Raw genomic sequence first — 27,100 nt, 5'->3', positions numbered from 1 at the left:
GGACTTTACTGCCCCATCGGCCGTCTGTCCGTCGAACTATGTGCACTGCCCACTGCCACTTCAGTTTTGCAATAATTTGGGCTATACCAGTGACTTCGCTTCTACTATGGATCTCCTCATGTCTGATTCGATTTCACAGACCTTCCAAAACAAAGCACGTACAAAAATTACCGGAACATAAATTGAAATGAAATCTTAAAAAAATCTATTGACATCTGTATATTATAATGTGAGTGAATTCTTATATTGTCACATTGATATTTAAATTACTTATTTATATAAATAGCTGACATTTGCATGCTTTGTATAAATCTGAATAGCATAATACTATATTTATGACAGTAATCACGACATCATGTTCACGAAGCATCCTTACACAAACAATCAATTCAAGCTCTAAAGGTTGATGTATCCAATATACGATAATTTATATTTATACAGTTTATAATTTATTATTTTTTATAAAATAATTTATATTATTTAGACACAATTCATATATTGGGTGCAGCACTTTACAAAGTAATTTGCTATTTATATTACAGCCATACTCTATTTAATTGAATGGAGTGGCCGTTGAGTTTCTTGTATGTTTTACTCACGAGCTCAACGTTTTTCGAATATATGTTAATAATTTAAAAGATTTAAAATGACCCGAATGAGAAAAGAATCGATATAGAGAGATTAGATCATCAAGTCAAAAAGGATATACAAATACTGCGTAATAAGAGGCGGGATTGCTTTTGCGACTTTACTTAGATAAAAATTGAAATTTAGTTTAGTAATGATAAATGAAATATAAGTTTGAAATAGTAAATACTATATTATAGCGACGAAGAATAATCCGGCTAAGTTTGAAAGCAGACATTTGCTTAAAATGTAGTGGATTTCGGCTTTTCGGATTTTCTTTACATAATTTTCTATATTATTTAATAGACACAGTACATAGACAAATCAGCAAAGAGCCCTTAATTTTTACACTTGGAAGCCACCATGTTAATCAATTCAATCAACTTAAGAATCGTACTAAAAATTTACCAATACTATTTAACATGAAATAGTTTTCTTATTTTTGGAAAGAAAGTTGTATTATGTTTGTAATAAATTAAAATGATTTTTGTTATGAATTAAAAAAAAAGGCGATCTGGTGTGAGAGAGGTAACCTAGCTCCGCACGATTCCTCAAGGTCGATGGCTCGTTCCCCAGCCTTAAGGACGCGTTTTTGGTTGGGTCTCTGTGAAATCGTCTTAAGCGCTTACGTAATTAGGCTCTGCCGCAACGATTTGACGTAAACCGCTTCTGAGTGGCGACTTTGTCGCATAAACATACAAACATTTCATCCTTGCGATAACATTAGTATTAATTAGACTTTACATAGCATGTGAGTTTTATTAGTAGGTACTTATTTTATTTATAATACCTAATGATATTGGTATTAGAGTTGTTGGCGAAATTTGTTAACTAAAAATTAAATACCAGTGGGAGGCAGCTTTGCACAGGATGCCTGCTAGATTATGGGTACCGCAACGGCGCCTATTTCTGCCGTGAAGCTGTAATGAGTAAGCATTACTGTGTTTCGGTCTGAAGGGCGCCGTAGCTACTGAAATTACTGAGCTAATGACAATTAACATCTTATATCTCAAGGTGAGAAGCGCAGTAGTAGTGCCGCTTCGAATTTATAATTTTTTTCAAATATCCTGAGTGGCACTGCATTGTAATGGGCAGGGCGTATCAATTACCATCAGCTGAACGTCCTGCTCGTCTCGTCCCATAAGGGACAATAATGTCATAAAAAAATTACAAATATTTGTATTAAAATTTATGGACTCGAACCCGCACCTCTAAGGTTCCACCCGAGCGCTCTTACCAACCGAGCCAACTGTCCGAGTAACGTATCAATCGTAAATCTTGGTATGTCTTGTTCAACTCTCAGACTTCATCTACAGGATCTACTTTACAGTTGGTGACCTGCTCAACCCCAATATTTTGATACTACATCTCATCAATATCTCATTAGATATTTTCTGGAACAGCAATCCGTCGGTAGATTTGATAAAGTAGACATAACGTGGCGCTAATCTTGGATACAGTATCATCTTATCGATGTAGGGCGTAAATTTTGTAACTGAATTAACATTTTAAATGTATCCTTCGTAGGATAAGATCAAAATAAGATTTGAGCCAAACTAACTAACATTGAAAGATACATAAAACTGTAAAAGGCATAAATCCGTCTCGTTGTTTCATTCGTTGATTAAATAAAAAATGCACAGAAGATTTTCAGTTTAATTTTACTATATTTATTACTTAGATTAAGGATTGGTCTTCGCTGCGTTCCACCCAGATACCGAAAGTGTGGCAACTAATGCCTAACCCAAGTGCCCACTTGGGTGTACTCGAGCCAGTCTCGAACAATGGGTGACGTTGAAAGCTACATTCAATAAAAATTTTCTTATAATTGAAACTAAAATTGAGTAGTAAAATCAGTAAGTAGGTATTTTGTATTAATTTCAATTTAAAATAGCACGAAGTGTATGTTACAAAATTTGAAAGATGCCATTGAGTGTCAAAATGCCAGAACACAAGCATCTAATAGTTGCCGTAATAAAAAAGCTATTGTTCCTATCTAGTTGTATTGTGCGGTATCTAGTTGTAGCGCAGCGGAGACCAGTCCTTAATCTAAGGTTCGTAATGTTTTATGGTGTAATGAACAGATTCAAAAATGAAAAAATCACCTATTTTAACTTTCCTTCTTTTATTTACTCCCGTACAAACCTAGAGCAGTTAAATGAGTAATTATATAATTTTTATTTTTGCGACTACACCTGCGGTATCTAGTTGGAGCGGAGACCAATCCTTAATCTATGTTACCAACATATTTTGTTTGTAAGAGCGTACGAAAGGCGACGTTTATCTAGATAGCTGGGTGACGTATAGCTAGATAGCTGGGCGACGAATAGCTAGATAGCTGGGCAATGTATAGCTAGATAGCTGGACGACGTATAGCTAGATAGCTGGGCAATGTATAGCTAGATAGCTGGACGACGTATAGCTAGATAGCTGGGCAATGTATAGCTAGATAGCTGGGCGGCGTATAGCTAGATAGCTAGGCGAGGAGTTGCTAGATACCTTGGTGAATAGCTGGGCAACGTATAGCTAGATAGCTGGGTGACGTATAGCAAGATAGCTGGGTGACGTATAGCTAGATATCTGGACGACGTATAGCTAGATAGCTGGGTGACGTATAGCTAGATAGCTGGACGACGTATAGCTAGATAGCTGGGTGACGTATAGCTAGATAGCTGGGTGATGTAGAGCTAGATAGCTGGACGACGTATAGCTAGATAGCTGGACGACGTATAGCTAGATAGCTGGGCAATGTATAGCTAGATAGCTGGGTGACGTATAGCTAGATAGCTGGGTGATGTAGAGCTAGATAGGTGGACGACGTATAGCTAGATAACTGGATGACGTATAGCTGGGCAATGTATAGCTAGATAGCTGGGCGATGTATAGCTAGATAGCTGGGCAACGTATAGTTAGATAGCTGGGTGACGTATAGCAAGATAGCTGGGTGACGTATAGCTAGATAGCTGGACGACGTATAGCTAGATAGCTGGGTGATGTATAGCTAGATAGCTGGGCGACGTATTGCTAGATAGCTGGGTGACGTATAGCTAGATAGCTGGGTGACGTATAGCTAGATAGCTGGACGACGTATAGCTAGATAGCTGGGTAACGTATAGCTAGATAGCTGGGCGACGTATTGCTAGATACTTATGGTCAAGAAAATAAATCAACGCTGCAGTCGAAGCCCGAAACCTTGAAAGTCTGGTTTATTATTTAACTTTTGATATTTTATAATAAAGTAAACATTAAAACTGTATAAGACAATATAATCTCATTTAATGCCCAAGAAGACAATCACATTTAATTTGATAGGAAGTAATAATGTAAATAGCGTCATAATAGCGCAGTCTCTAATAAATGCTTTAATTAGATAAATTGTTAGTATGGGTCGACCGACCCACAGGTAACAGGTATATGACTTAAGTTTTCGTGATGATTTTTTTTTGTGGAAAAGGTGGACAAACGAGCGTACGTATCACCTGGTGTTAAGTGATTACCGTCGCCCACATTTTCTTGCAACATCATAGGAATCACAGGAGCGTTGCCGGCCTAAAAACCGCACAAGGAAGCTCATTCCACAGCTTTGTAGTGCCTGGAAGAACCGTAAGAAGTTACCTCACAAAGGTTTTTTAACAATTCTTTTAATTTTGGTTACACATTTACTGGTATCATGTTGTAAAAGACTTACTAACTCGACTTAACCGAGTAGATGAAGAAATAAGAAAAGGAAGATTTTCACTTCTCATGCTCTGAAATTGCTTATTTGTGCACGATATAGGCTGCACAAAATCGATTTTTGTGCACTAGTGCATAGGGTGTCATTCCTCATGTGCAACGGCGGCATGGACGGCTGGCTGAAGTTACCAAGAGCAGCTTTCGACAACGACCAGAACTTGCGTGTTCCAGTCGGGTAACTGGAAAGCTGCTCGCCAATTTTGACGACGTGTTTTGACTTTGCACGGGCGATTTGCCGCTTAAAAAATCTGGAGGTACGGTTGTATTTCTTCTTAAGAACTGTGCAGTTCGGATCCTTTGCGCCCAGCGCCGCAACCCAAGCTCGATACGCCTGTTTTTTGCAGTCAGATGCTGCTTTAACTGACGCATCGAACCAGGGCTGTGATCTGCCACCGATGGGTACTACAGAGTTTGGTAAAAATATCCATAGCCTGTAGTATCACATCCGCTACTGCAACGGCGCAGGCACTAGGATCATCCGAAGGGAAACAAACCCTGCCCCAAGGGTAGGATGCAAAAAAGGAACGCATCCTATCCCAATCTGCTGACTTGTAGTGCCAAACGCGGCGGGTCGCTGGTGGTCTGCGACGTTGGCGTCGGATAGGCACTACACTCCTGACCAGGCAATGGTCGGACGTTCCGAGAGGGGCGTCGACAAAGACCTGGTAACCATCGGGATGTGTAGTCAGCAGAAGATCTAATAAGGACGGCATGTAGATATCCACATCCGGGAGCCGCGTTGGCAACTCGACCAATTGGGACAGACCATACGCCAATGCAAAATTATGCACAGATCGCCCTGCGTAGTCTGTGGTACGTGATCCAAGCCATTCGGCATTGTGCCCGTTGAAATCACCCAAGACTACGATTTCAGCGGAGGGGATCTGAGCAAGCACTTCGTCAATTGCCGCTTGAACGCAGCCCATGAGATGATCGGTTTCTGCGTTACCACTATGGGACCTGTAGACACACGCATAGATGCGGACGCGGTCCTCTAAATCTACGCGGAGCCAGAGAGTGGACAGATCCCTATCCTCAAAATTGCCGAGACGGTGACAGCAGATATCCTCCCTAACGTACACACATACCCCGGCATGAGGCAAAAAATTGTGCTCAATTTTGTACCCGGGGTACGTTAAATATGACGTATCGCTAGGTCGAGATATCTGCGTCTCCGTAAGGAAACACAAGGCAGGCTGCGCCGTCTCAAGGTGGTGGTGGACGGCGTTTAAATTGGAGTGAATTCCCCTGATATTGCAAAAGTCCACGTTGAATGTGGAGCGGGGTGCCGTGGTGTTACTGCCTCGTTTGTCCGTGGTCATTTGCGGTTCTGTGCCCTCCCCAGAATACGAAGGGCAGCCCGAGCTAGAGTGCTCGGGGAGGGATTCTCCGACTCTGGTAGAGCCTCCTGGGGTAAAATCTTTTTAAGTTCCGCTGTCATATTCGGGTGGAGGGGGGGGGGAATGGCCACCGGTCCTCGACACTAACCTATGCGAAACATAGCGGCACTAGGCCGCTACTTCACGCCGGTATTCTGTGCGAGTGTGGTAATTAACCCGGACGAGCCTGGCCCGATTGTGCTTACGTCAAAAGACGGCAGCGTGACTCTCCCACTTCTAAAAAGCCCTTAGTCGCCTCTTACGACACCCATGGGCCTGGGACTCCCCTATTCTTTTTACGCCCCGGGAAAAGTACAGGGCAAACTATTTGTTTGTTCCTCGTGCTTACAAATATAGCTTTAGAAACAATAAGACTTATTAGGTAATACAATTCATTACTTACCGGGCATGATGAGACAGCTCATGATCGCTCAAAGGGCTGTGCTTGGAGTTTCCCTGCGAGATCGAATCAGAAATGAGGAGATCCGTAGGAGAACCAAAGTCACCGACATAGCTCAAATGATTGCGAAACTGAAGTGGCAGTGGGCAGGGCATATAGTTCGTCGAACAGATGGCTTAGGGGCAGAAAAGTCCTCAGATGGCGTACCGGAAAATGCAGTGTTGGTAGGCCTCACACAAGATGGACCGACTATATGGTCAAGATCGCCGGAGTACGTTGGATGAGGGCAGCGCAGGACGGACCGTCATGGAGAACTTTGGCGGAGGCTTTTGTCCAGCAGTGGACGTCTTCCGGCTGATGATGATGATGATGCATTATTTAGAAATGAAATAAAGTAAAACATACCTACGTGCGACAATGACTGTCACCAAATGGAGCTAACTCAGTAATAAGCGGCACTGGCATGCTACCAATGGTGGACTAGTTAGTCGCTCCAACAGTGACTCCTAGAGTTATCTTAACTAATATAATAAAGAGGAAACATTACAATGCAAGAAAAAAACCAAAAACTGGCTCCATGGGCTGAATTTCCATGAGACCGAGAATTGTATACAATAAAACATCTTAATAAATATATACAAATCATAATAACATATCTAAACACTATCACACCCTATTACACCCACCAACACACACACATCTTATTCTCACTTTTGTATTTAGACAGCATTTTTATTTTATTTTATCTGATTTTGATAATTTGATTTGACTATGTCGGTAATTATGTCTGGTACCGAGAAGTCACTGACAGATGAAACACAGTTCACACTAGTTTAGCTGTCTGCTCCCTGTATTGTATGTAAATAATCTATCTATATATATAAAAATGAATTGATGTTCGTTAGTCTCGCTTTAACTCGAGAACGGCTGGACCGATTTGGCTAATTTTGGTCTTGAATTATTTGTGGAAGTCCAGGGAAGGTTTAAAAGGTGAATAAATATGAAAGTGTTCGGAATTAAATCAAAACAACAATTTTGTTTTTCCCTTGATGTGTCCCCCGTCGTCCGATATTTGTTTTGTATGGACATATTTGTATATACATTTTCTATGACAGAATTTATTGACCCACGGTTTGACAGTTCTGCTGTGAAACAATTTCATTATAACAGGGAGCATATTTTACGAAGTAATTCTTGATGTTATGATATATTATCGACAAATTAATAAATAACATTATTTTATTTATTATATACAGAACAACGTCTGTCGCGTTAACTAGTTAATAATATAATTTGGAAACCTTTTTTTACTTGTAATACTATTATTTATTATTGTAATGTTTGCGAAATAAAGTTATTATTATTATTATTTGTGTTTTTGTATGTTTGTTTGTTATGTTTTCACACAAAATCTACTGGACTGATTAAATTAAATTTAGAACCACCATAAGATAGCTGCATCTCCACTGAATAACACAGGCTATATAACATTTGAAAAAAAATAGGAATCCCTAATAAAAACTCAATAATATAACCCAAGGTGTGAAAAAACTAGTTATTAAAAATCTGTCATCACGTGCGCTGCGAAAACTATTGATGATAGACCATGTTCTACAGTATTATAGAACGTATCAATATCTACAAAAGAGTCCGCGATACCATATGTCCAACTACTGTGATTATACCACTATTATCTAATATATAAAATTCTCGTGTCATGGTGTTAAGCTTTGAAGTCCTCCGAAACGGCTGGACCGATTCTCATGAAATTTTGAGTGCATATTGGGTTTGTCTGAGAATCGGACAACAACTATATTTCATCCCCCTAAATGTTAAGGGTGGTCCACACGAATTTTTTTTTAATTTTTTGACATTTTTTTTTAAATTTATTTGATTATGAGTCAGCATTAAAAAATACACACAACTTCAAATTTTCAACCATCTACGATCAACAGTTACTTTTGTATCGCGATTTTAATATCGGCAATACTTCGTTTGCTGGGTCAGCTAGTTATTCATATACTCGTAAGTGCTGACAATAATCAAACCTTATTATTCATACATCTGTATTCATCCTTATCCCATTAAATGTTATTTTATTAAAGACCGTTTCAATACCTGTAATACTTTCAAATTATTAAAATCGGACATTCCATTTAAAAGATATTAATATAAAGAATTTAAAATATTATGTCAATCTAAAGAATATAATGTTATAATAAAATAAAAACTTTTATGTTAACAAAAAAAAATCAATAGTGGTGGTAGTTTACCAGTGGGAGGGTCCTTTGCACAGGATGCCGGCTTGATGATGGGTGCCCCAACAGCGCCTATTTTCCGCTAAGCAGTAATATTGTGTTTCGGTCTGAAGGGCGCCGTAGCTAGTGAAATTACTGGGCAAATGAGACTTAACATCTTATGTCTCAAGGTGACGAGCGCAGGTTAGCGCCGCTCAGAATTTTTGGGATTTTTCAAGAATCCTAAGCGGCACTGCATTGTTATGGGCAGGGCGTATCAATTACCATTAGCTGAACGTCCTGCTCGTCTCATCCCTTATTTACATAAAAAAATGGCCCACTTAGTAGACCTTCCACTTATACAAGATCTGTATCTAAGCGCGGGAAAACGCGGGGAATTGCTAGTTATAAATATAACCTGTGCTACAATTCGGATCATCAAACAAACATCACAAAAAAAAGACTTGAATGCACCGCCTAGTGCTACACCGTCCAGTAAACATATTCTTTGGCCCAAGACCGAGCAATATGACAACGTTTCTCACAATTTGTATTTTTTTTTAAATATACCCTCATTTCTGGACACAACCTGAGAGTTGTACCTACAATACATATCAAGATTTATTAACTATACGGCACTCAAACGGTTGGCTCAGTGGAAGAGCGATTGCACTGAACGTGAAAAGTCGCCGGTTCGAGTCCCGCATCGTTCATAAATTTTGTATTAAAATTTAATTTGTGTAACCTTTCTCACAACATTTCAAGCTCGGAGATAAAATTATAAACACCGGGATAGAAGCAAAAGAAATTAAAAAATAATCCAATTGATAACTTTGACGTCTGCACAATACCAAATATTGTTAAAAAAAAAGTATATTGTTAAAAAGAAACCCTGGCATTAAAGAAAGTCCTGGCAACAGCCACAAGGATAATTTTATTTTTAAAGAAATTTGGGATATGAATAAAAAAAATACCAACAAAATGAGCACCTCCTCCTTTTTTGAAGTCGGTTAAAAATGTACAAATACCCGTCGAGGGCTCGCTACCTGCGTCGAATGAAAGAAAATAATGGATTCGGCGCAGATAAAAACCGGTTTCCTACATTTACGAAACCTGGATCCATTCCCTCTATGTTGTTAATTAATGTACCGTCAGCAACGAAAATAATTTTAATCGAGGCCAAAGATGGATTTTATGCATGCAGTTGGAGAAAACGGCTTGATTCCAGATATAAAACATCATGAGATGGATGCAAATTATTTTCTAAAATGGCTGAAAGAAAACGTAAAAGCAAACTTACCGCCAAATGGTGCACTCGTCATTACTTACTACTTAACGCAGCTACGAAGGCATCTCTAAATGGTGACATGCTAAACTGGTTGCGTGCCAATAATATTATTCCATTTGACGAAAATATTACAAAAACAGAACTGTTCAATATTGTCTTGAGGACAAAGACACTAAAAAATATATTGGCTACCGACTGGAAAAAGAAAGTTATTCGGACGATGTTTTTTAAGTACTACTTAATCCCATTGACCAGTGGGAGGCTCATGGTAGAAAACCATGAGCCTGGATGCCATTGTCAGAACTGGACCAAATTGCAACGAGACGACACGGGAAGCACCAGCGTTCAGGTAAAAAAGAATCGTCAAAATTGATTCACCCATTCAAAAGTTCTGAAGTAACAAACATAAAAAACAGTCGAATTGAAAACCTCCTCCTTTTTTGAAGTTGGTAAAAAATAAATACTCTGTCTTATTAAACAAAATTATTTTCTTGATTTTTATCATTATAATAATCATAATAATTAGCATGACAATACAACCCTTAAAATCGATCAATAGTACAGAAAATAATAAGTCTTTGTTTATTTATTAAACAATAATACCCTAGTGATGCTTGTTTTGCACACCGTACCCGAGCGCCGATGTATGTCATCCTGATCCAGACGCCCGATAATATGACCTTGAAGTAGACATCGATCGGACCGTGCATTATATTTTATGTCCCCGTATAGCTTTTTCGACATAAGCTATATTTAGCTCCCCCAATTGTAAGTAATCGTTTCGGTAGTTTTCAGCTTATACCGATTTATAAATCTGTTTGATTTCAAATAGTATATATTTATTCAAACAAAACAAATCTTATAACCTTATTTACAATACTACAATAACATTAAAATAAGACTATCATTACGGGGAAGCGTACCAAGAATACTAGCAGCATTTCCACGTTGGATAGCTTGGCTGACCGAAATAGCGCTGGGGTTGCCAGTTGCCTTATTGAGGCGCGAAGATAGTACTTTGTACATTCTCCGCGCATCTGGGCCCCACGGGCCAAGTGTCTCGACATAAAATGGCACAAAGATGTAATACTCATTGAGATCGACATATTTATGACGTTTGCTGTCTTCGGCAGTCGAAGCAGCAGCCCCAGCAACAACTGACGCAACTTGGACATGAGAAGGTGCCAGAGTGTCGATGAAAGTCGCCTTCCACACCAGCGCCCTACTTCGTGCCCAAGCCACCATTCCATCAGGACGCTTGCCAACGACAGCGGCAAATGCCCTGCGGATGACTTCATTAATACTGGCGTGACGACTGATACGGCCTGCTGATAGGATAGGATAGCCCGTGACGCCCAAGAGCATCTACCTGAACGTGATTAATTCAGTTTTATACCTTTTTAATTATTTATACTAATAATTTTATACTATTTTTTAAAATGTACTCGTTAAGTCGTTATTCGCGTAAGTACTTGAGTATTTGAGGTTTTGTTGCATAACTTTACATAGATTTGTAATTGTAATAATTAGTAAATATTAAGCTATAAATCTTGATCAATTTGACAAAAAGGCCAATGAGATTCTTGCCACTTTTTCATGAAAGCACGAAATTTTTAAAACATATTGTTATGTGTCATTTTTATGCTGATAATAGGGGGAGAATTCCCATATGCTCATTACTTGTCTCTTATTTTTTTCAATGAAAATAAGGGACGAGACGAGAAGGAAGTTGATGGTAATTGATACGCCTTGCTCATTACAACACAGTGCCAGTCAAGATTCTTAAAAATCCCAAAAATTCTAAGCGGCACCACAAATACGCTCGTCACCTTGAGACAAAAGATGTTAAGTCTCATTCGCCCAGTAATTTCACCAGCTACGGCACCCTTCAGACGGAAACACAATAATGTTTACACATTTCTGATTCACGGCAGAAATAGACGCCGTTGTGGTACCCATAATCTAGCCGGAATGCAAAGGAGCCACCCACTGGTGAATTTATTAATTCCTATACGCTCTATATGAAAAATGTCTCTCATTGCTGTGATATATTTTACTACTCTACATTCACACACACAAACAACCGTTACTCAATCAAGATTATTTTTTGCCCAAAGCGATTCTACGCTTTATTGCGTCATGCGCCGTGACATTGAAATTTTCAGTAAGTTTCGTTCAGTGTGTTATCAGAACTTCGTTGTGCGGTTGTGTGTGAGCTGTGACTTACGATGAAGGCTAACGAAGAAGCTATAAGCCTGGACGCCGCGTTGGAAAAAGCTGGTAAAGCGACCTATTTATTTAGAAAACTGTGTATTAGTAACTATGTTGACATCATCATGTATAACAAAAAGCCATTTCCTAGTTTTCACATATATTATGATTCTAATTACTATCGAGTTACAATTACTACTATGGTTATAATTACTTATATTAACTACATTTTAGTTAGTATTTTCCATGTGGTTAGTTAGTTAAAGCTTACATATTTTATAAAATATAACTAGCCGTTCCCGCCCGCTTGGCTGTGCGAATTTTAAAAGGAAGGAACGTTGGAATTCCTAAAAATAAGTAGCCATAGACCATCTAGATAATTTTCGAATCAAATGGTGGTAGTTTCATCTCAACACGATAAGTGGTTTAGGCGTGAAAGAGCCTCAAACAAAGACCATTTTCATTATATATATATATACTAGCTGACCCAGCAAACGTTATATTGCCGATATTAAAATTGCGATACAAAAGTAACTGTTGATCGTAGATGGGTGAAAATTTGAAGTTGTATGTATTTTTTAATGCTGACTCATAATCAAACAAATTTAAAAAAATGTCAAAATAATTAAAAAAAAAAATCGTGTGGACCACCCTTAACTGGGGGATAAAAAATAGATGTTGTCCGATTCTCAGACCTACCACTGCACTCAAAATTTCATGAGAATCGGTCAAGCCGTTTCGGAGGAGTTCGGTCCCGCACACCGTGACACGAGAATTTTATATATTAGATATTATATAGATCACAGTTAATAATAATAATATTATAATTAAAGTTAACATTGATTTTATTGATACAATACTTTGTTACTTGGGGAAGAAGTATGATTTGGTTATCAGATGCCGAATCGCACTAGGTTTAGTTAAAAATGTGTTAATTTCGGAGTAAGCACTTAAAAGTTCATTAAATTTAACACTTGTACGGACGAAGCAGGAATTGGGGCGATAGATTTATAAATTGGGATATGAAAGGGGTAATATTTTCAATTATTTTAGCATTTTTATTATGAGTTTTTCAATCATTACAATAAAGTCAAGATTACTTTTATACACGCACTTTTGTCAATTATATCCTGTAGAACATGACTTTTCATCTATATCAAACAGTGCTGTAGGAATTTCAATAACTTTGATATTTTCAGCGTCATTATTATTTGATTATAAAGCCACAATGTTTTTATGTTACAAGTTTGAGATCAACTTTGTAACACATGATATAATCGGAACACCTCAATTTGCCATAGAATAACTTTAACTAGGTTAAAATATGTCTATTTTATTTTTGTCGGCTATTACGGTCAGCGCGCCTAGCTATTCAACGCGGATATACTTACTGCCAGTATTTTTCGTACACTTCCGCGCAGTTACATATACATGCATAGTTTTTACTTCGTGTAAATAAAGGGTTTTTTAAAATAATAAGCAAGTTTGCAATTGAAGATTATCTCATGTCCTATTCCAGTTCCGGTTCCCGTTTTCGCTCCCTTTCCCAACATATTATATGAATCTTACTACGAGGAAGATTGCTATGGCAAACTAAACCTACTATAGGTATTGTTATAGCTCATCGACGAGAATTTAAATTTTTCACAAATCCCCCGGGACCCATGGATTTTTCCGGGATAAAATGTAGCTTATGTCCTTTCCCAAGCTCTGGTTTATCGCAGTATATTTAATTTCGCGTAATAGCGTCACAAACAAACTTACATTCACATTTATAATATTAGTAGGGATTGTATTGTCGTAAATAAATATAATTAAGCTAACAGGTAGTGGAATGGCGTCAATTGTAGGTAGTTCTTATGAACAAATCCATTAACTAAAGGGATATGAGTAGGGTGATTGTTATAGATTCACCCTCTTATTCAAAATGGTCCGCTAACTTTAAACAGCCGCTAAGGAGTGTTTTTTCTCATTCTGACTTAGGTCAGTAGAAGAAAACAGAGTGAGAATTAGCAATGTTTTAAGTTAGCAGACTATTATGAATAAGGGGGTCAGAGTTTTGATGTTAAAACCCAACAGTTTAATAAAATTCTAGTTCTATATTAAATTAATTTCTTTAATTAATTAAACTACGAGTAATTAATTAATTATTCTTATAATTGACGTAGTCATAAGGTAAAGTTTTTAGATTATTACTATTATTATTAGGTTTTTTAATAAATTAAGTGAAAAAATGTGTGTGTGTCAGCAGTCTAAGTAGACACAAAAATGGCTTACTAGTCCAAAAAAACTATAATACCATTTCAAATCTATATATATATATAAGAGATTTTCACGTATATAGACATCATACGATATCTCTGGAACCATTAGAGCTAAAGACTTGAAATTTGGTAGGAATATTATTTTCACCGAGTAGAGGTCAGCTAAGAACGGATTTTACGAAATTCCACCCGCAAGAGTTTTTTTTTTTATCATGAACAGAACGTCTGTCGGGTCAGCGAGTATTATATAAACGAATAAATGAAAATACTTAAGTAATGTCTTTATTCTATTTACATATATTATGACTATTCGGTGAAGTATTATACATCAAACAACATCAAATTTCACCTTAAGGTGAAGTGAAATGATAAATATTAAAAGTCCACAATAATAATATAAATAATCGATATTTGTATCAAAAACTCCAATATAAATTAAACAATTTATATCACTTTATGTCTAAAAGTGAAATGTGCGCAGAATAGGTTGCGCACAAAAAAGTAACGCTATTATTCGTTCAGAAGATTTTATTCCTTATATTTTTTTTACCATGGGCCTTAAATGAGTAATCATAAGGAGTAAACTCCAATTAATTTTGCAAACACTTAACTTAAATTTAAAGTCCATTTAAGGTTAGTTCACTTCATGTCCATAATGTTTGCAGGTTGTGCTTGAAAGGTCCTGAAGGTACTTGTAAATGTATTTATTTTATTTTTCTGTGGATTGGTTATGTCTGAAATAAATGATTGTATTATTATTTATACATACACGTGATTATTCATTCAATGCAACATGAAAAAATAAACTGTACTGTTAAGGGCTCCTTCATAAGTCTTGGTATTGTTACAATAAAATACGAGGCAGTAGACTAGGGCTCACAGAGTACAAATTCAAGAAATATATCAAACCTTCTTTGACAATGAAGGCTTAGAAGTATAGTAGATTACATAGAGGATAAGTATGCATAGTTATTGTCTGGTTCTGCGCAGGCCACCTAAAATTATATAATATTACTAGCTGACCCAGCAAACGTTGTATTGCCGATATTAAAATCGCGATACAAAGGTAACTGTTGATTGTAGATGGGTGAAAATTTGAAGTTGTATGTATTTTTTAATGTTGACTCATAATCAAACAAATTTAAAAATAAATGTCAAAAAAATTAAAAAAAAATCGTATGGACCACCCTTAACATTTAGGGGGATGAAAAATAGATGTGGTCCGATTCTCAGACCAAAATGCACTCAAAATTTCATGAGAATCGATGAAGCCGTTTCGGAGTAGTTCAATGTTTAACACCATGACACGAGAATTTTATATATTAGGGCTGGGAGTTTCTTATTAGTTCTTCTCCTCATGTCAAAGCTCCTTTATGAACCGATATAATTTCATGACGTTTACCAAGTGTTGTTGCAATGTTTACTTTTTTATTCTTGAGACCCAAAAATTCTGAGCGACACTGCATTGTAATAGGCAGGGCGTATCAATTACCATCAGCTGAACGTCCTGCTCGTCTCGTCCCTAATTGTCATATAAAAAAAAAGTTAATTTATTGTCACTTTATATGGTAAATGAATATATCTCTATCAATTCTACATAATGTCTGATTTGTGTACCATTTTCAGTGTACTTAAGTTTGTCAAAATACTTATTAGTTATATAATTAAATAATAATAATAAATAATTTAAATTTTGAAATAATTTTCAGCAATGGAACTTATAAATTAATTTTTTGAAATGCTCCCAAATCTTTTTCATATTTATGTTTTTAAACTTTTATCATCTCGGAACTTTAATATTGTAATTATTATGACGGGTACTCACTATATATATTTTATTAATTTGAGGCCAATATTCGATACATTTGCATGAATCGTGGACGCGGTGGAAGTGCGGAGGTGGCGAGAAAATCTTGACACATTGACACTAGACACTAATAGTACATCAATCTGTCCACTTGGCGCCTAATTCGTTTTGGTCTTTGATTCCCTAACATACTGCGACGTCCATACTTTCGGATCTTTTTCTTGCATTTGTACTGCAGAGTGAGACCACGGGATTCTATATTTGTGCTAGCCTAAAACCATCCTCCCTATTAAAATTGTTAGGATGCTTTTTAATTTCAATAGCTTTTGTAAGTAGCCGTGGGATCTATTGGCGTTCAGCAGAAATAACTCGTGGGTTGTGCAACTCGATCTAGTGGTTGGTACCGGCTTTAAGCAAGTGTTCGGATATTGCAGATTTTTTAAGATCATTAGTTTTGACTGCGCTAATGTGTTCTTTAACGCGTTGAGAAATAGCTCTTTTTTGTCCGATATACTTTATAAGTCCTTTTTCAAATAATTATATAGTCAGGATATACATTCAAACTGATACAATCTATTACTAAATTATACTCCTCATGAATACGCCAAACCGGAGACTAGATCTAGATTTCATCTACAAGAAACGGCTGCGCAAGTACGTACAACTAATATTATGTTGCATCTGTCAAGAAAACGTAGGTCATACATCATTGACCATTTTAAATTTAACCAATTGTTCTCATAGCGATGAAAAAACCATGGAAATAATTGATGCGTAAATGATCTCTTAATGCACTCAACTGTTTGTGATTGGTTTGCATAAAAAAGACACCATGCAATACTGATATATTCAAGATGGCTGCGAACTTCTTTAATTTTTATTTGAGTGAATGTGAAAAACCTGCGTAATTTTTTTTGAGGAATACCCAACATCTTTCTTTTGAAAGATAAGAGAGTACACGAATGTTGCGACCGCTAGATTAGTGAACGTACAGCATCATGACTTACCGTATTTTGTTGTGGAGTCATGCTGCTGACATTGATATAGTGTTTGCTCTGCAAAAGAGATCTGTTCGTGTTATATACCAGCTTGGTTATAGACAGTCTCTCAAAGAAGAATTTAAAGAATAAATATTATGAATGTTCATTGTAAGTACATTTATGAAAATGTAATATACGTTCATAAAAATCGTCACCTTTTTGCTCTTAATGGTGATTTTCATTATTATAACGCTAGAAATAAAGGATTGCCTGTAACTAATTCTAGTAGGCTTCATAAGATACATAATAGCTGTAAGTGTATATGTATACATTTTATAATAATAATCTAGTCGCTGTTCAGACATTATCTATAAATAAATTTAAATGTTTTATTAAAAAATAATATGTGTCGTAAATCCTACTACTCCACAGCTGAATATCTACATGATCGGAAAGCCTGGGACTAGATTAAGATTATTATATAGCAATAACTTATGTAGTATTTGTATTTTTTATTAAAAAGAGCGCAAAAAAGATTGTTGGGGGAGTTTCTTTCGCCGTTTCTTCTCTCTCAGAGCGCCATTTGTTTCCAAAGCAGTGTTAGTTTTTCAACTAACGTCAAAAAGAATTCTAAATGAATCAATTGTGAGAAAATAGATGCCTTTTCTACCTTTTCATCTGTGCTGCCTTTTTCATACAATAGTTTGTAAAATGAGAACTTAGTTAGTTATCTATAAATACGCCTAAATTTCGTATTTTTGTCCACTTGTTCTAATTCGATTCCATCAATATAGTACCAATAAACAAATGGTTTTTTCTTCCTAGTGAACCTCACCAGAAAACACTTATTCAATTTTACCTTTCGTTAACATCAGTGACCAGAATTTACGAACCTCGGGTACGGATCGGCCAACGCTTGGGTAACACTCGTGTGTGTAGTTGAATAAGATGGAAAAGGTTGTAATAACCTGAGTATATTAGAGCCATTATAAAATACTCTATTTGATTGAAAGGAGTGGCTGTTATAATTCTTGTATGTTCGTCTCACGGGCTCAACTATTTCCGATCATATTGTGGTAAATTCAGTAATTTAAAATAAATATTTATAGTGTAATATTTTTATTCAAAATAGGATTAGAAATCACTTATTGAACGTCTAAAACTACCACAAATTCGAAATAGTAGTATGCCTCAGACCTGAGAAGAATGGTGCACAAAATGGGCGCATGAAACTCAGCGGGCTTCTTTTTTATCATAATGAATTTTCGTTAAAATATACAATAATATTTATAATTAAATAGCCTGAGGGCGGTCGCTCCATTCCCAGTCATTTATGTTATAATAATCTTTACCACACAAACGTTTTTTCAAGTTTATGTTTGTTCCATGTGTTATTAAATCAAAATTCTTAGTGATAGTATTTAGTCATTTATTGGGACTTTACTTAATTTTTTACTGGACTTTTGCATCACGAACAATCATTAAGTGTCTCGTTTGATAAGAATAGACGATCGATATTAGGGTTGCTTTTTCTCAAAATATTAACTTTAGGAAGACCGTAGACAACGTGTTTTGTAGTGCACGAGACGAGCAGGACGTTCAGCTGTTGGTAATTGATAAAAAACCCAAAAATTCTGAGCTGCACTACAACTGCGCTCGTCACCTTGAGACATAAGATGATAAGTCTCATTAGCACAGTAAATTCAACAGCTACGGCCCCTTAGGACCGAAACACAATAACGCTTACACATTATTGCTTCACGGCAGAAATAGGCGCTGTTGTGGTATCCATAATCTAGCCGGAATCCTGTGCAAAGGAGCCTCCCACTGGTTATTATAATAGATTCATATTAAGAGTTAAGTTTTTCTTCTAAATATTTTTTATAAAGATATTAGGAGTTTTATTATATTATTATTCAATTTTAACTCTTTGTCGATACAGATCTTCACTGTAGTCTGTGATAGACTGTCGTGTGCTTTAGTCAAAGATTATGATTAACTACACATAGAACAAGGTCACGGACCACGATAATATTATCGTCTACCATATCTCTCTATATACATATATAAATTATATCTACGTCGTGTCTCAGGATGACAAGTTTAAATTGTTGATAGTAATATTATTATCAACAATTTCATCCAGTCATTCTTAGACAGGATTTAAAAGAGATTTATATAAAATATTATCAATAGTATCGTCTATGTAGATGTTCTCAGACACGTTGGCCCGTGATATTGAGATATATATTATATATTGAGTTTTGTTTGATAGTATTTTTATAGAAGTGGAGAATAAACAAAAGTACGTGTGACGTACGGGTGTTAAGGGCAAAGCGATTTCTACAAATAATGCCTTTACGAGTTTTTCTAGGACACATAGTATCTGAGATATCGCGAAAAGGTGTTTGTACCCTTTTTACCAAGATGGCTGCCGGGGGACAAGGGCGGCAACCCCATAAACTTGTGGTTAAGCTTCCATTGATCCCATACATGCCTCAAAAATAAAATTGCGTCCTCTAAAAATGCAATATTAGGTCCTTAAATTGTAACATTTCAATCTTTTTTTATTTTTTTTTTATGCCAATACGGAACGAGACGAGCAGGACGCTCAACTGATGGTAATTGATACGCCCTGCCCATTACAATGCAGTGCCTTTCAGGATTCTTGAAAAACCCAAAAACTGAGCGGCACTACAATTGCGCTCGTCACCTTGAGACATAAGATATTAAGTCTCATTTGCCCAGTAATTACACTAGCTACGGCGCCCTTCAGACCGAAACACAGTAATGCTTACACATTACAGCTTCACGGCAGAAATAGGTGCCGTTGTGGTTCCCATAATCTAGCCGGCATCCCGTGCAAAGGAGCCTCCCACTGGTATTTCAATGGACTATTATAGTTAATAAATAGGTAGATTGATGCAAAGATAGAATGATAAACAGATGTCATTCTTTTGTCGATTGCAGAATGGTGAATGATATAAACTATAACAGCAACTATAAAATAGTTTGGACAAAACTAATATTTAATATATCAAAAAACACCGTTTATTTAAAGTAGAAACAACGACTTTCACTGTCTATTAGAACTGGAAAAAAGTCTTTCACAATAATAATACCAACTTTAGACGCAAAAATGAATCAAATATTTTTGGGTAAAACAAGCAACCTGAATATTTAAGAAAAAATTACGAAGTTTGCACAATAAAATCTTAGGCAAAAGTCAAACACAATGAAATAGTAAAAAAGATAAGATATCAATTAATTCAAACAAATTGCTCCAAAAAATAAAAGATTTACTTAATATAACCAGTAAAACAAAACAAATAAGGAAAGTAATATTATAATAAAATAATGTAATCATACTATTGTAAATATAGGTACAAGATTTGATAAGTTCGAATAAAAATTTATGTATAATAAGGAAAGTAATCTCAAACCTAAGCAAGCAAGTTAAAAGAAGCATAAAAAAAATAGAGATCAACTAAGTTGAAAAACATTTGAAGAATATATAATAATAAAGACTGGATGAGTTAAACAGCGTTTATATGTTAAACCTCAAGAACAAAATAGGAAAACACAAAAAAAGAAGATCTTATTTATCCTTTATAGCTACACACTTTCTCTGAGATTTTACTCAAAAGAAGCTATTAAACAAATAATTAATCTACTAGTAGTAATCTAGTAGTAGAGCAAGCTATTGAAACTCAGAAAAGAGATGAATTACCAGGCTCAGATGTAACGAACTTATAATAAATTATAGAGATTATATTTTGACTTCTAAACTCATAAACATATTTAAAAAAATTAGCAATCAATACATAACTACGTGGTGGACTTCTTCGACTTAAGAAAGAAGACTAAAATAACATCTTAAACTATAATTCTATAAGTCAGTTGTATACGAAGTCTTCGCAAAGGATATCCTCAAAAGAATAACATAAATACTAGATGAAAACCAGACAAGAGAAGAAACTAGATCCAGATGTGACCTTGCATGTTTATAGATAAAAAATATTTTAGAAATACAAAAGAATATAATCTTACTGCACGGCTTTACAATATAGTCTACAAAAGTAAGCTATATACTAGTAATTGATTTCTTCGTGTGTTAACTTGTGGATGCCAAACTTACAAGCTCTTCTTTAAAATAAAAATATGCCAATCTACCATAGAAAGAAGCATGCTATCAAATTGAAATGAAGACAAAGTCAATGATAATAATAATAATAAATCATTACGAAAACAAAGAAAAGTATAAGAGGTTTCAATGAATGTAGAGCAATTAAAATAGAGGTGATAATGTGGTGATATATATAGGGAAGGTAAACAAAAATGCAATGTATCCAAAATACATTTAGCGGAAAATGACGAAGACAGTTCAAAAGATGGGAGGACAAAAACCAACAGGGGGAGTCACCTGAACTAGATCGGCCAGTGGCAAAATAATGAAAATATATTAATGGGGACGCCATTGCCATGACAGGGCAAACAGACGAAGATGATGGTAGCGATTCGTTATACTTATAGTCAATATTAATATAAATGTTATAACTAATTTGTTTGAGTAAAAGGCTTAATAAGGCAAAAAAGGCATTTATTTTCTCAAAATCGATTCCTTTAAAATTCCTTTTGATGTCATTTCTAATATATTAGATTCTACTACTGCTTCGGAAACAAATGGCGCTCTGAGAGAGACGACGCGGTGCAAGAAACTCTCCCAGCGTTTTTATTTTTGCTAAAAATACATAAAATAAACTCGCAAATGCTAACTTCGAATGATATTCTGGCACTCACTCTTCCCACATGTGTCGCCTATTTATAACAAAGATATTCTACTTATAGATTTTTAATTATTTCGGCTGAGGTTAAAACACAAATAGGGCCACAGGTTTGTACGTCTATTTCTCTTTAACTTTAGGGATTGCTATGTTCTTCATCGAATACCTAAATCAATCTTCGAACGGGAGCGAAATGGGAACCGGAACTGGAATAGGACATGAGATAATCTTCAATTCCAAACTTCCTAGTAATTTATATTTGCAAAAAGCGCAACAAGTGGGATGCCTTCGATGCGGTGAATGTAATTAATTAACTCAATGAGTTTCAAATGATTTTTTATTTTATTCAGGTAATGGCCTCTACAACACCCTGCTGGTGGCAACATGTGGACTCATCATGTTAGGAATTGGAATCGACATGTTTGGGTTTAGCCTGGTGGTGGCTGCCGCCTGTGACCTTAATCTAAATGTTACGCAAAAGGGGATACTGACGTCACTGCCTCTGATTGGTAAGTAAATTGTATCAAATATTAGTTTAAATCCCCTTTTCATTTTAAGACGAATTAGTTCGCTTGACTTGGAACTATAAGCCACCAGCAATAATTTTACCAACTTTAAGACTCTTATTTTGTAAGTATTGAATGAGACTGCGCTGTCATGTTCATCTATGTATTGCTCATTTAACTCGGCTTGTGTCGACTGAGGGAAATCGAAGTTTGTACTTCTTTACTTAAGTATTAAGCAGATCGAACAAAGTTAAGGCTAGACTTTGTAAATTGTAATATAATGTTTTCACTCTTTATAAAAATTAAATGAATTTTTTTAAATAAAAAAAATTCGATTCCATAAAATTTATAATATTATAGCCTGTCAATGGAAAGTATATGTATCGCCCCAAAGAAAAATTACTATCTCGACTTAGCCAAGTAGGTATAATAAGTTTATGTATGTTTCTAATGTTAACATTTTGATTATGGAATCCTTCCAAAACTATTTAATTATATTTATAAACTTACTATTTCTAATCACTCATCCCAATATATTACAAAACATATTTTTCGGAGCGGAACCATAATAAGTTGCCGATACATTAAAGATGCTGTATATAGACTACATTCGTTCTGACCTTGAGCGAAATTCAAGGATTGGCCTTGTAATTTATTGATCGACATGGTGAATGCAAGGTCTCTGAATGAGAATTTCCCATCCCTTCCAATTTCCTTCGAGTATGACTATGACAATCGCTTTTGGGGTTTCTAAAAAATAAACGCGTTCCTTTACGTAGGCTTTTTATTTGCTTAGATTTCCAACCATAGTAACATAATGAACTAAATCTTTAATATAATAATTAGGTTGTTGTGTCTTCGAAATTCACCAAATCGATAAATTTTGAATGACCAAAAATTTAATATTGTACACTAGTAGACCCGACAGACGTTGTTCTGTTTATCTTATATATAAAATTCTCGTGTCACAATGTTCGTTCCCGTACTCCTCCGAAACGGCTTGACCGATTCTCATCAAATTTTGTGAGCATATTCAGTAGGTCTGAGAATCGGCCAACATCTATTTTTCATACCCTTAAGTAATAAGGGTTGTTCACCCTTAAATTTTTTTTTTTATTTTTTGGACGAAATTTTTTGTTTTTATTTTTTTATACTGTGGCATTAAAAAATACATACAACTTCAAATTTTCACCCATCTACGATCAACAGTTACTTTTGTATCGCGATTTTAATATCAGCAATACAACGTTTGCTGGGTCAGCTAGTAATAAATAAAATAAATAAAAAATGTTTAAAATAATGAACTTAATTGATTTTAATTAATAAATAAAATAATGTTTTTATATGAATTTGTCAATAATATATCATAACATCAAAAATTTCTTCGTAAAATATGCACCCTGTTGTCGTAATGAAATTGTTTCACAGCAGAACTGTCAAACCGTGCGTCAATAAATTCTCTCATAGAAATTATGTATGGACACATCAAAGATAAAACAAATTTGTTGTTTTTATTTAATTTAGCAGCATTTTTCTTTTAAACCTTCTCTGGACTTCCATAAATAATTCAAAACCAAAATTAGCCAAATCGGTCCAGCCGTTCTCGAGTTTTAGCGAGACCGAATTCAGGAATACTATGTTGATGAGCTCGTCCTTTACTTAGACTCAAATAATTTGATAAATTAACACTTTGATCTCGTATGGTTGTTTTTGCTCTTCAATATTTTTTTAGCCGTCAGCAAAATAGAATCTTGTCTGAAAAAATGTCTGATTGTGCGCGAAAATTCCAACACAAAATAATCGTTTCGCCTGCAAAACATCAAGATTAAAGCAGAACTTTCATAGGTCGATTGAGTGCTTCCAAACCGTGTTTGTATATGCTTCTATGAAAATGTGGCCATTGCTGAGTTTGAGTTATTCTCCTTCTAGAAACTTGTAGCATTTTCCTGATAAGTGGTGGCTTAATAGGAAGATAGAAGTGTTACAAAACTTTCAGATCTTTCAAGAACATGTTCCAAAATTATTAATGCCACCAAAAGAAAATTACCTTTTAAATCATCAATTGACTTTAATATCGTAAGTTTCATTGTAATAGGAGTTTAATTCTACATTCGTTCTGATTGAAATTGCTGTACAGCATGCATTGCAGCAGCATGAAATTTTTGGGAAGCACACCTTCGACAGTCTTCGAACCGATATCGGCCATTGAGCGTTCAACAACCACAAATATACGAATTTATCAGTCTTCGGGTCTTCGGGTGAACTGTGTAAATTGTAAGCTAGCTCGGTCCCGCGTTCTTTTTCAATATTTAGTATACTATTAAAATTTTTCAGGTATTTTGGTGGCATCGTACCCCTGGGGCTACATTTCTGACACTAAAGGCAGACGATATTCTTTAATCATATCAGTACTTGTTGGCTCTTTACTGTCATCACTGTCGAGTCTTGCGAGCAACTGGATCGTACTCGGGCTGATAAAGTTCCTCTCTGTGTGTTTGTAAGTATTTGCCTTGTTGTTGCTATTTCGAAGTTGTGTTATTATTTTTTTATGAAAAACATTGTCACCTTAATAATACAAGTTTCGTAGAGGTTTCTTCATTTGCTTCGATTTTTTTCTCATTTTTTTTATATAATTTTGTTTTAGTTAGTCTAAATGTGATTTTTAATTTTGGAAACTTTACTGGTTAAGGTGTTATACCAGATTATACTTACTTAAATAAATAAATAATATTAAATTGTGTTAACAGTGGCCAATCACGAGTTAATTTATCGCAACCACCTATTTATTGACTGACCATATATGATATAGACGGATACTTTTTGCTTTAGTATTTAACATTTATATATGTATAAGAAACATAGCAGAGTCTGTTGACTATACTGCTTAAAAACGGTTGGTAAAATCTGTGTTGTGGGACGTGACTTATGTTGACTTCAATTTGGTTCTGCTGCATCGACTTCCCAAGACAGTACTAATATCTCGGTCTTAATAAGTCTTACATTTTTGTGAGAGCGTGAGAGACACTTGGCCCGTGGGGCCCGGAGGGCCGAATATTGTATAAAGAGTTATGTGAGCGTCTCAAAAGAGCGACCAAGAACCCAAGCGCTGGCAGTAAGTTCGACCTGACAGCTGAGCTATCGAATGCGGAAGTTTTGTCAGTATTCTAGGTACACATTTACGTTATGATGGTTTTATTACATAATATGATAAGTATAGTAAATATAGTTACAAGCATTAATTTAAATAAACATACACATTTCATTTTATTCAAAACTTCGTCAATAATTATTATCATCTACTGTTACTGGCATTGTGTTATTTATTCTTTAGAATAATACAATAATTTGCTTATAGTATGTATCGTGATGCCATTTGATACTGGTTTATTTCCCCGAGAGTTTTATGACATCTAAAATGGTTACTGTGGTACGAGTGTATTAATGCCAAAATATTAAAGTTAATGAAATGAAAAAGCGCGACGGTAAAAAGAGACAGACACGAAAATTTATACCATTTAACGTGGGAGAAAATGAGACAGGAAGGAAGTCATACAGTCTTTTGGTACCAGGCGATCATAGTTGAAGAAGAGATTGTCTCATGTATGACGCGAGTATACCTTAATGTATTCTGACGTCATGCGCACGACGTATTAGTATGCATAGACACCAGGAGAACATAAGTATGGTAGCGGTGATAGTAATGTCTTTCATTGCGGTTGAAATCATGTGTCATCCACAATGCAGGTGAAGGCAAGAGGTTCATGCACAATGCAGGTTTCACTTCTGCTATGTGGACTTTGTAAGCATGCAATTTTTGTGAATACTTCTAATAAATAACTTATTACTAAGTTTAATTATCTCGTATTATATCGACAAACTTGGCTCTTTTTTTCCGATTTCATTTTAAACAGTATGGATGATGCATACCAAGTAAATGTAATTTATACAGATTTCCAAAAAGCATTTGACCGCGTGGAACATATAATACTACTTCACAAACTGCATGCTCTAGGAATTCGGGGAGATCTCTATAGATGGATAAAATCGTACATTACCAAACGAAGGCAAGCAGTACTTACATGTAGTTTCAAGAGATACAGAAATTCTGTCGGGCGTACCACAAGGATCTATTTTAGGGCCTCTCTTGTATAACGCTTACCTATTCGATATTGATTTGTGGATAAAAAATTCAAAATATTTACTATTTGCCGATGACAAAAAAATTTTAATACAAGTTGGTTGCCTTAATGACTGCGTTCGATTACAGGGAGACTTAAATAACTTGTCAGAGTATTATAAACTAAATAGAATATCGATAAATGCAGATAAATGCTTGCACCTGCACGTAAAAAACCTACCTCTTTTACACGTAAAAAACAAATACATAAATATGAGTATAAAATAGATAATCACTTAATAAAATCAGCTACAACAGTAAGAGATTTGGGACTATACTTAGATTATAAAATGACTTTTACTCATCATATGGACATAATTAAAGATAAGGCCGTTCAACAATTGGGCTTTGTTAAACGTACCTACATGTATAACTTTTATAAAATCAAATGCATAAAAATTTTATATTTCGCACTTGTTTGAAGTCTACTAGAATATTCATCCAATATCTGGTCTCCACACTATACAACTTACATGCAAAAAATTGAAACCGTACAAAAAAAATCCTAAAATATTTATGTTACAAAGCATATCATCCCTACACGTCATACGATGAAGAATGTAGATTTTTTAATATAGACCCACTGGAACTCCGCCGAAACCAACAAGAAGTAATGTTTCTACATTCTTTATCATCATGTCAGGCAATACAAACTGTTCTGAATTATTGAGTGCCTTATCGTTTATTTATTTTTAATTTTTTTCT

The 27,100-nt window shown here is 35.4% G+C and overlaps 1 protein-coding gene across 4 annotated transcripts in view; it reads left to right on the top strand.

Annotated features, from left to right (window-relative positions):
• LOC126974547 (solute carrier family 22 member 5-like) overlaps window positions 1-27,100 on the top strand; it is a 65,649-nt gene that overhangs the window by 25,722 nt on the left and 12,827 nt on the right. The window contains exons 1-3 of one of the 4 annotated variants that reach the window (XM_050822074.1): window positions 11,824-11,946; window positions 22,063-22,221; window positions 24,553-24,715. The exons of the other annotated variants lie outside the window; for them this stretch is intronic. Of the exons in view, the coding sequence (XP_050678031.1) occupies window positions 11,895-11,946; window positions 22,063-22,221; window positions 24,553-24,715 (374 nt within the window). The 5' untranslated portion in view covers window positions 11,824-11,894. Of the gene's footprint in view, window positions 1-11,823; window positions 11,947-22,062; window positions 22,222-24,552; window positions 24,716-27,100 lie in introns of those variants that run through there. 4 annotated transcript variants of the gene reach the window in all.

The sequence above is a fragment of the Leptidea sinapis genome, chromosome 32 (assembly GCF_905404315.1).
Source record: "Leptidea sinapis chromosome 32, ilLepSina1.1, whole genome shotgun sequence".
Taxonomy (NCBI): Eukaryota; Metazoa; Arthropoda; class Insecta; order Lepidoptera; family Pieridae; genus Leptidea; species Leptidea sinapis.
This window is presented reverse-complemented; position numbering and strand designations above follow the sequence as displayed.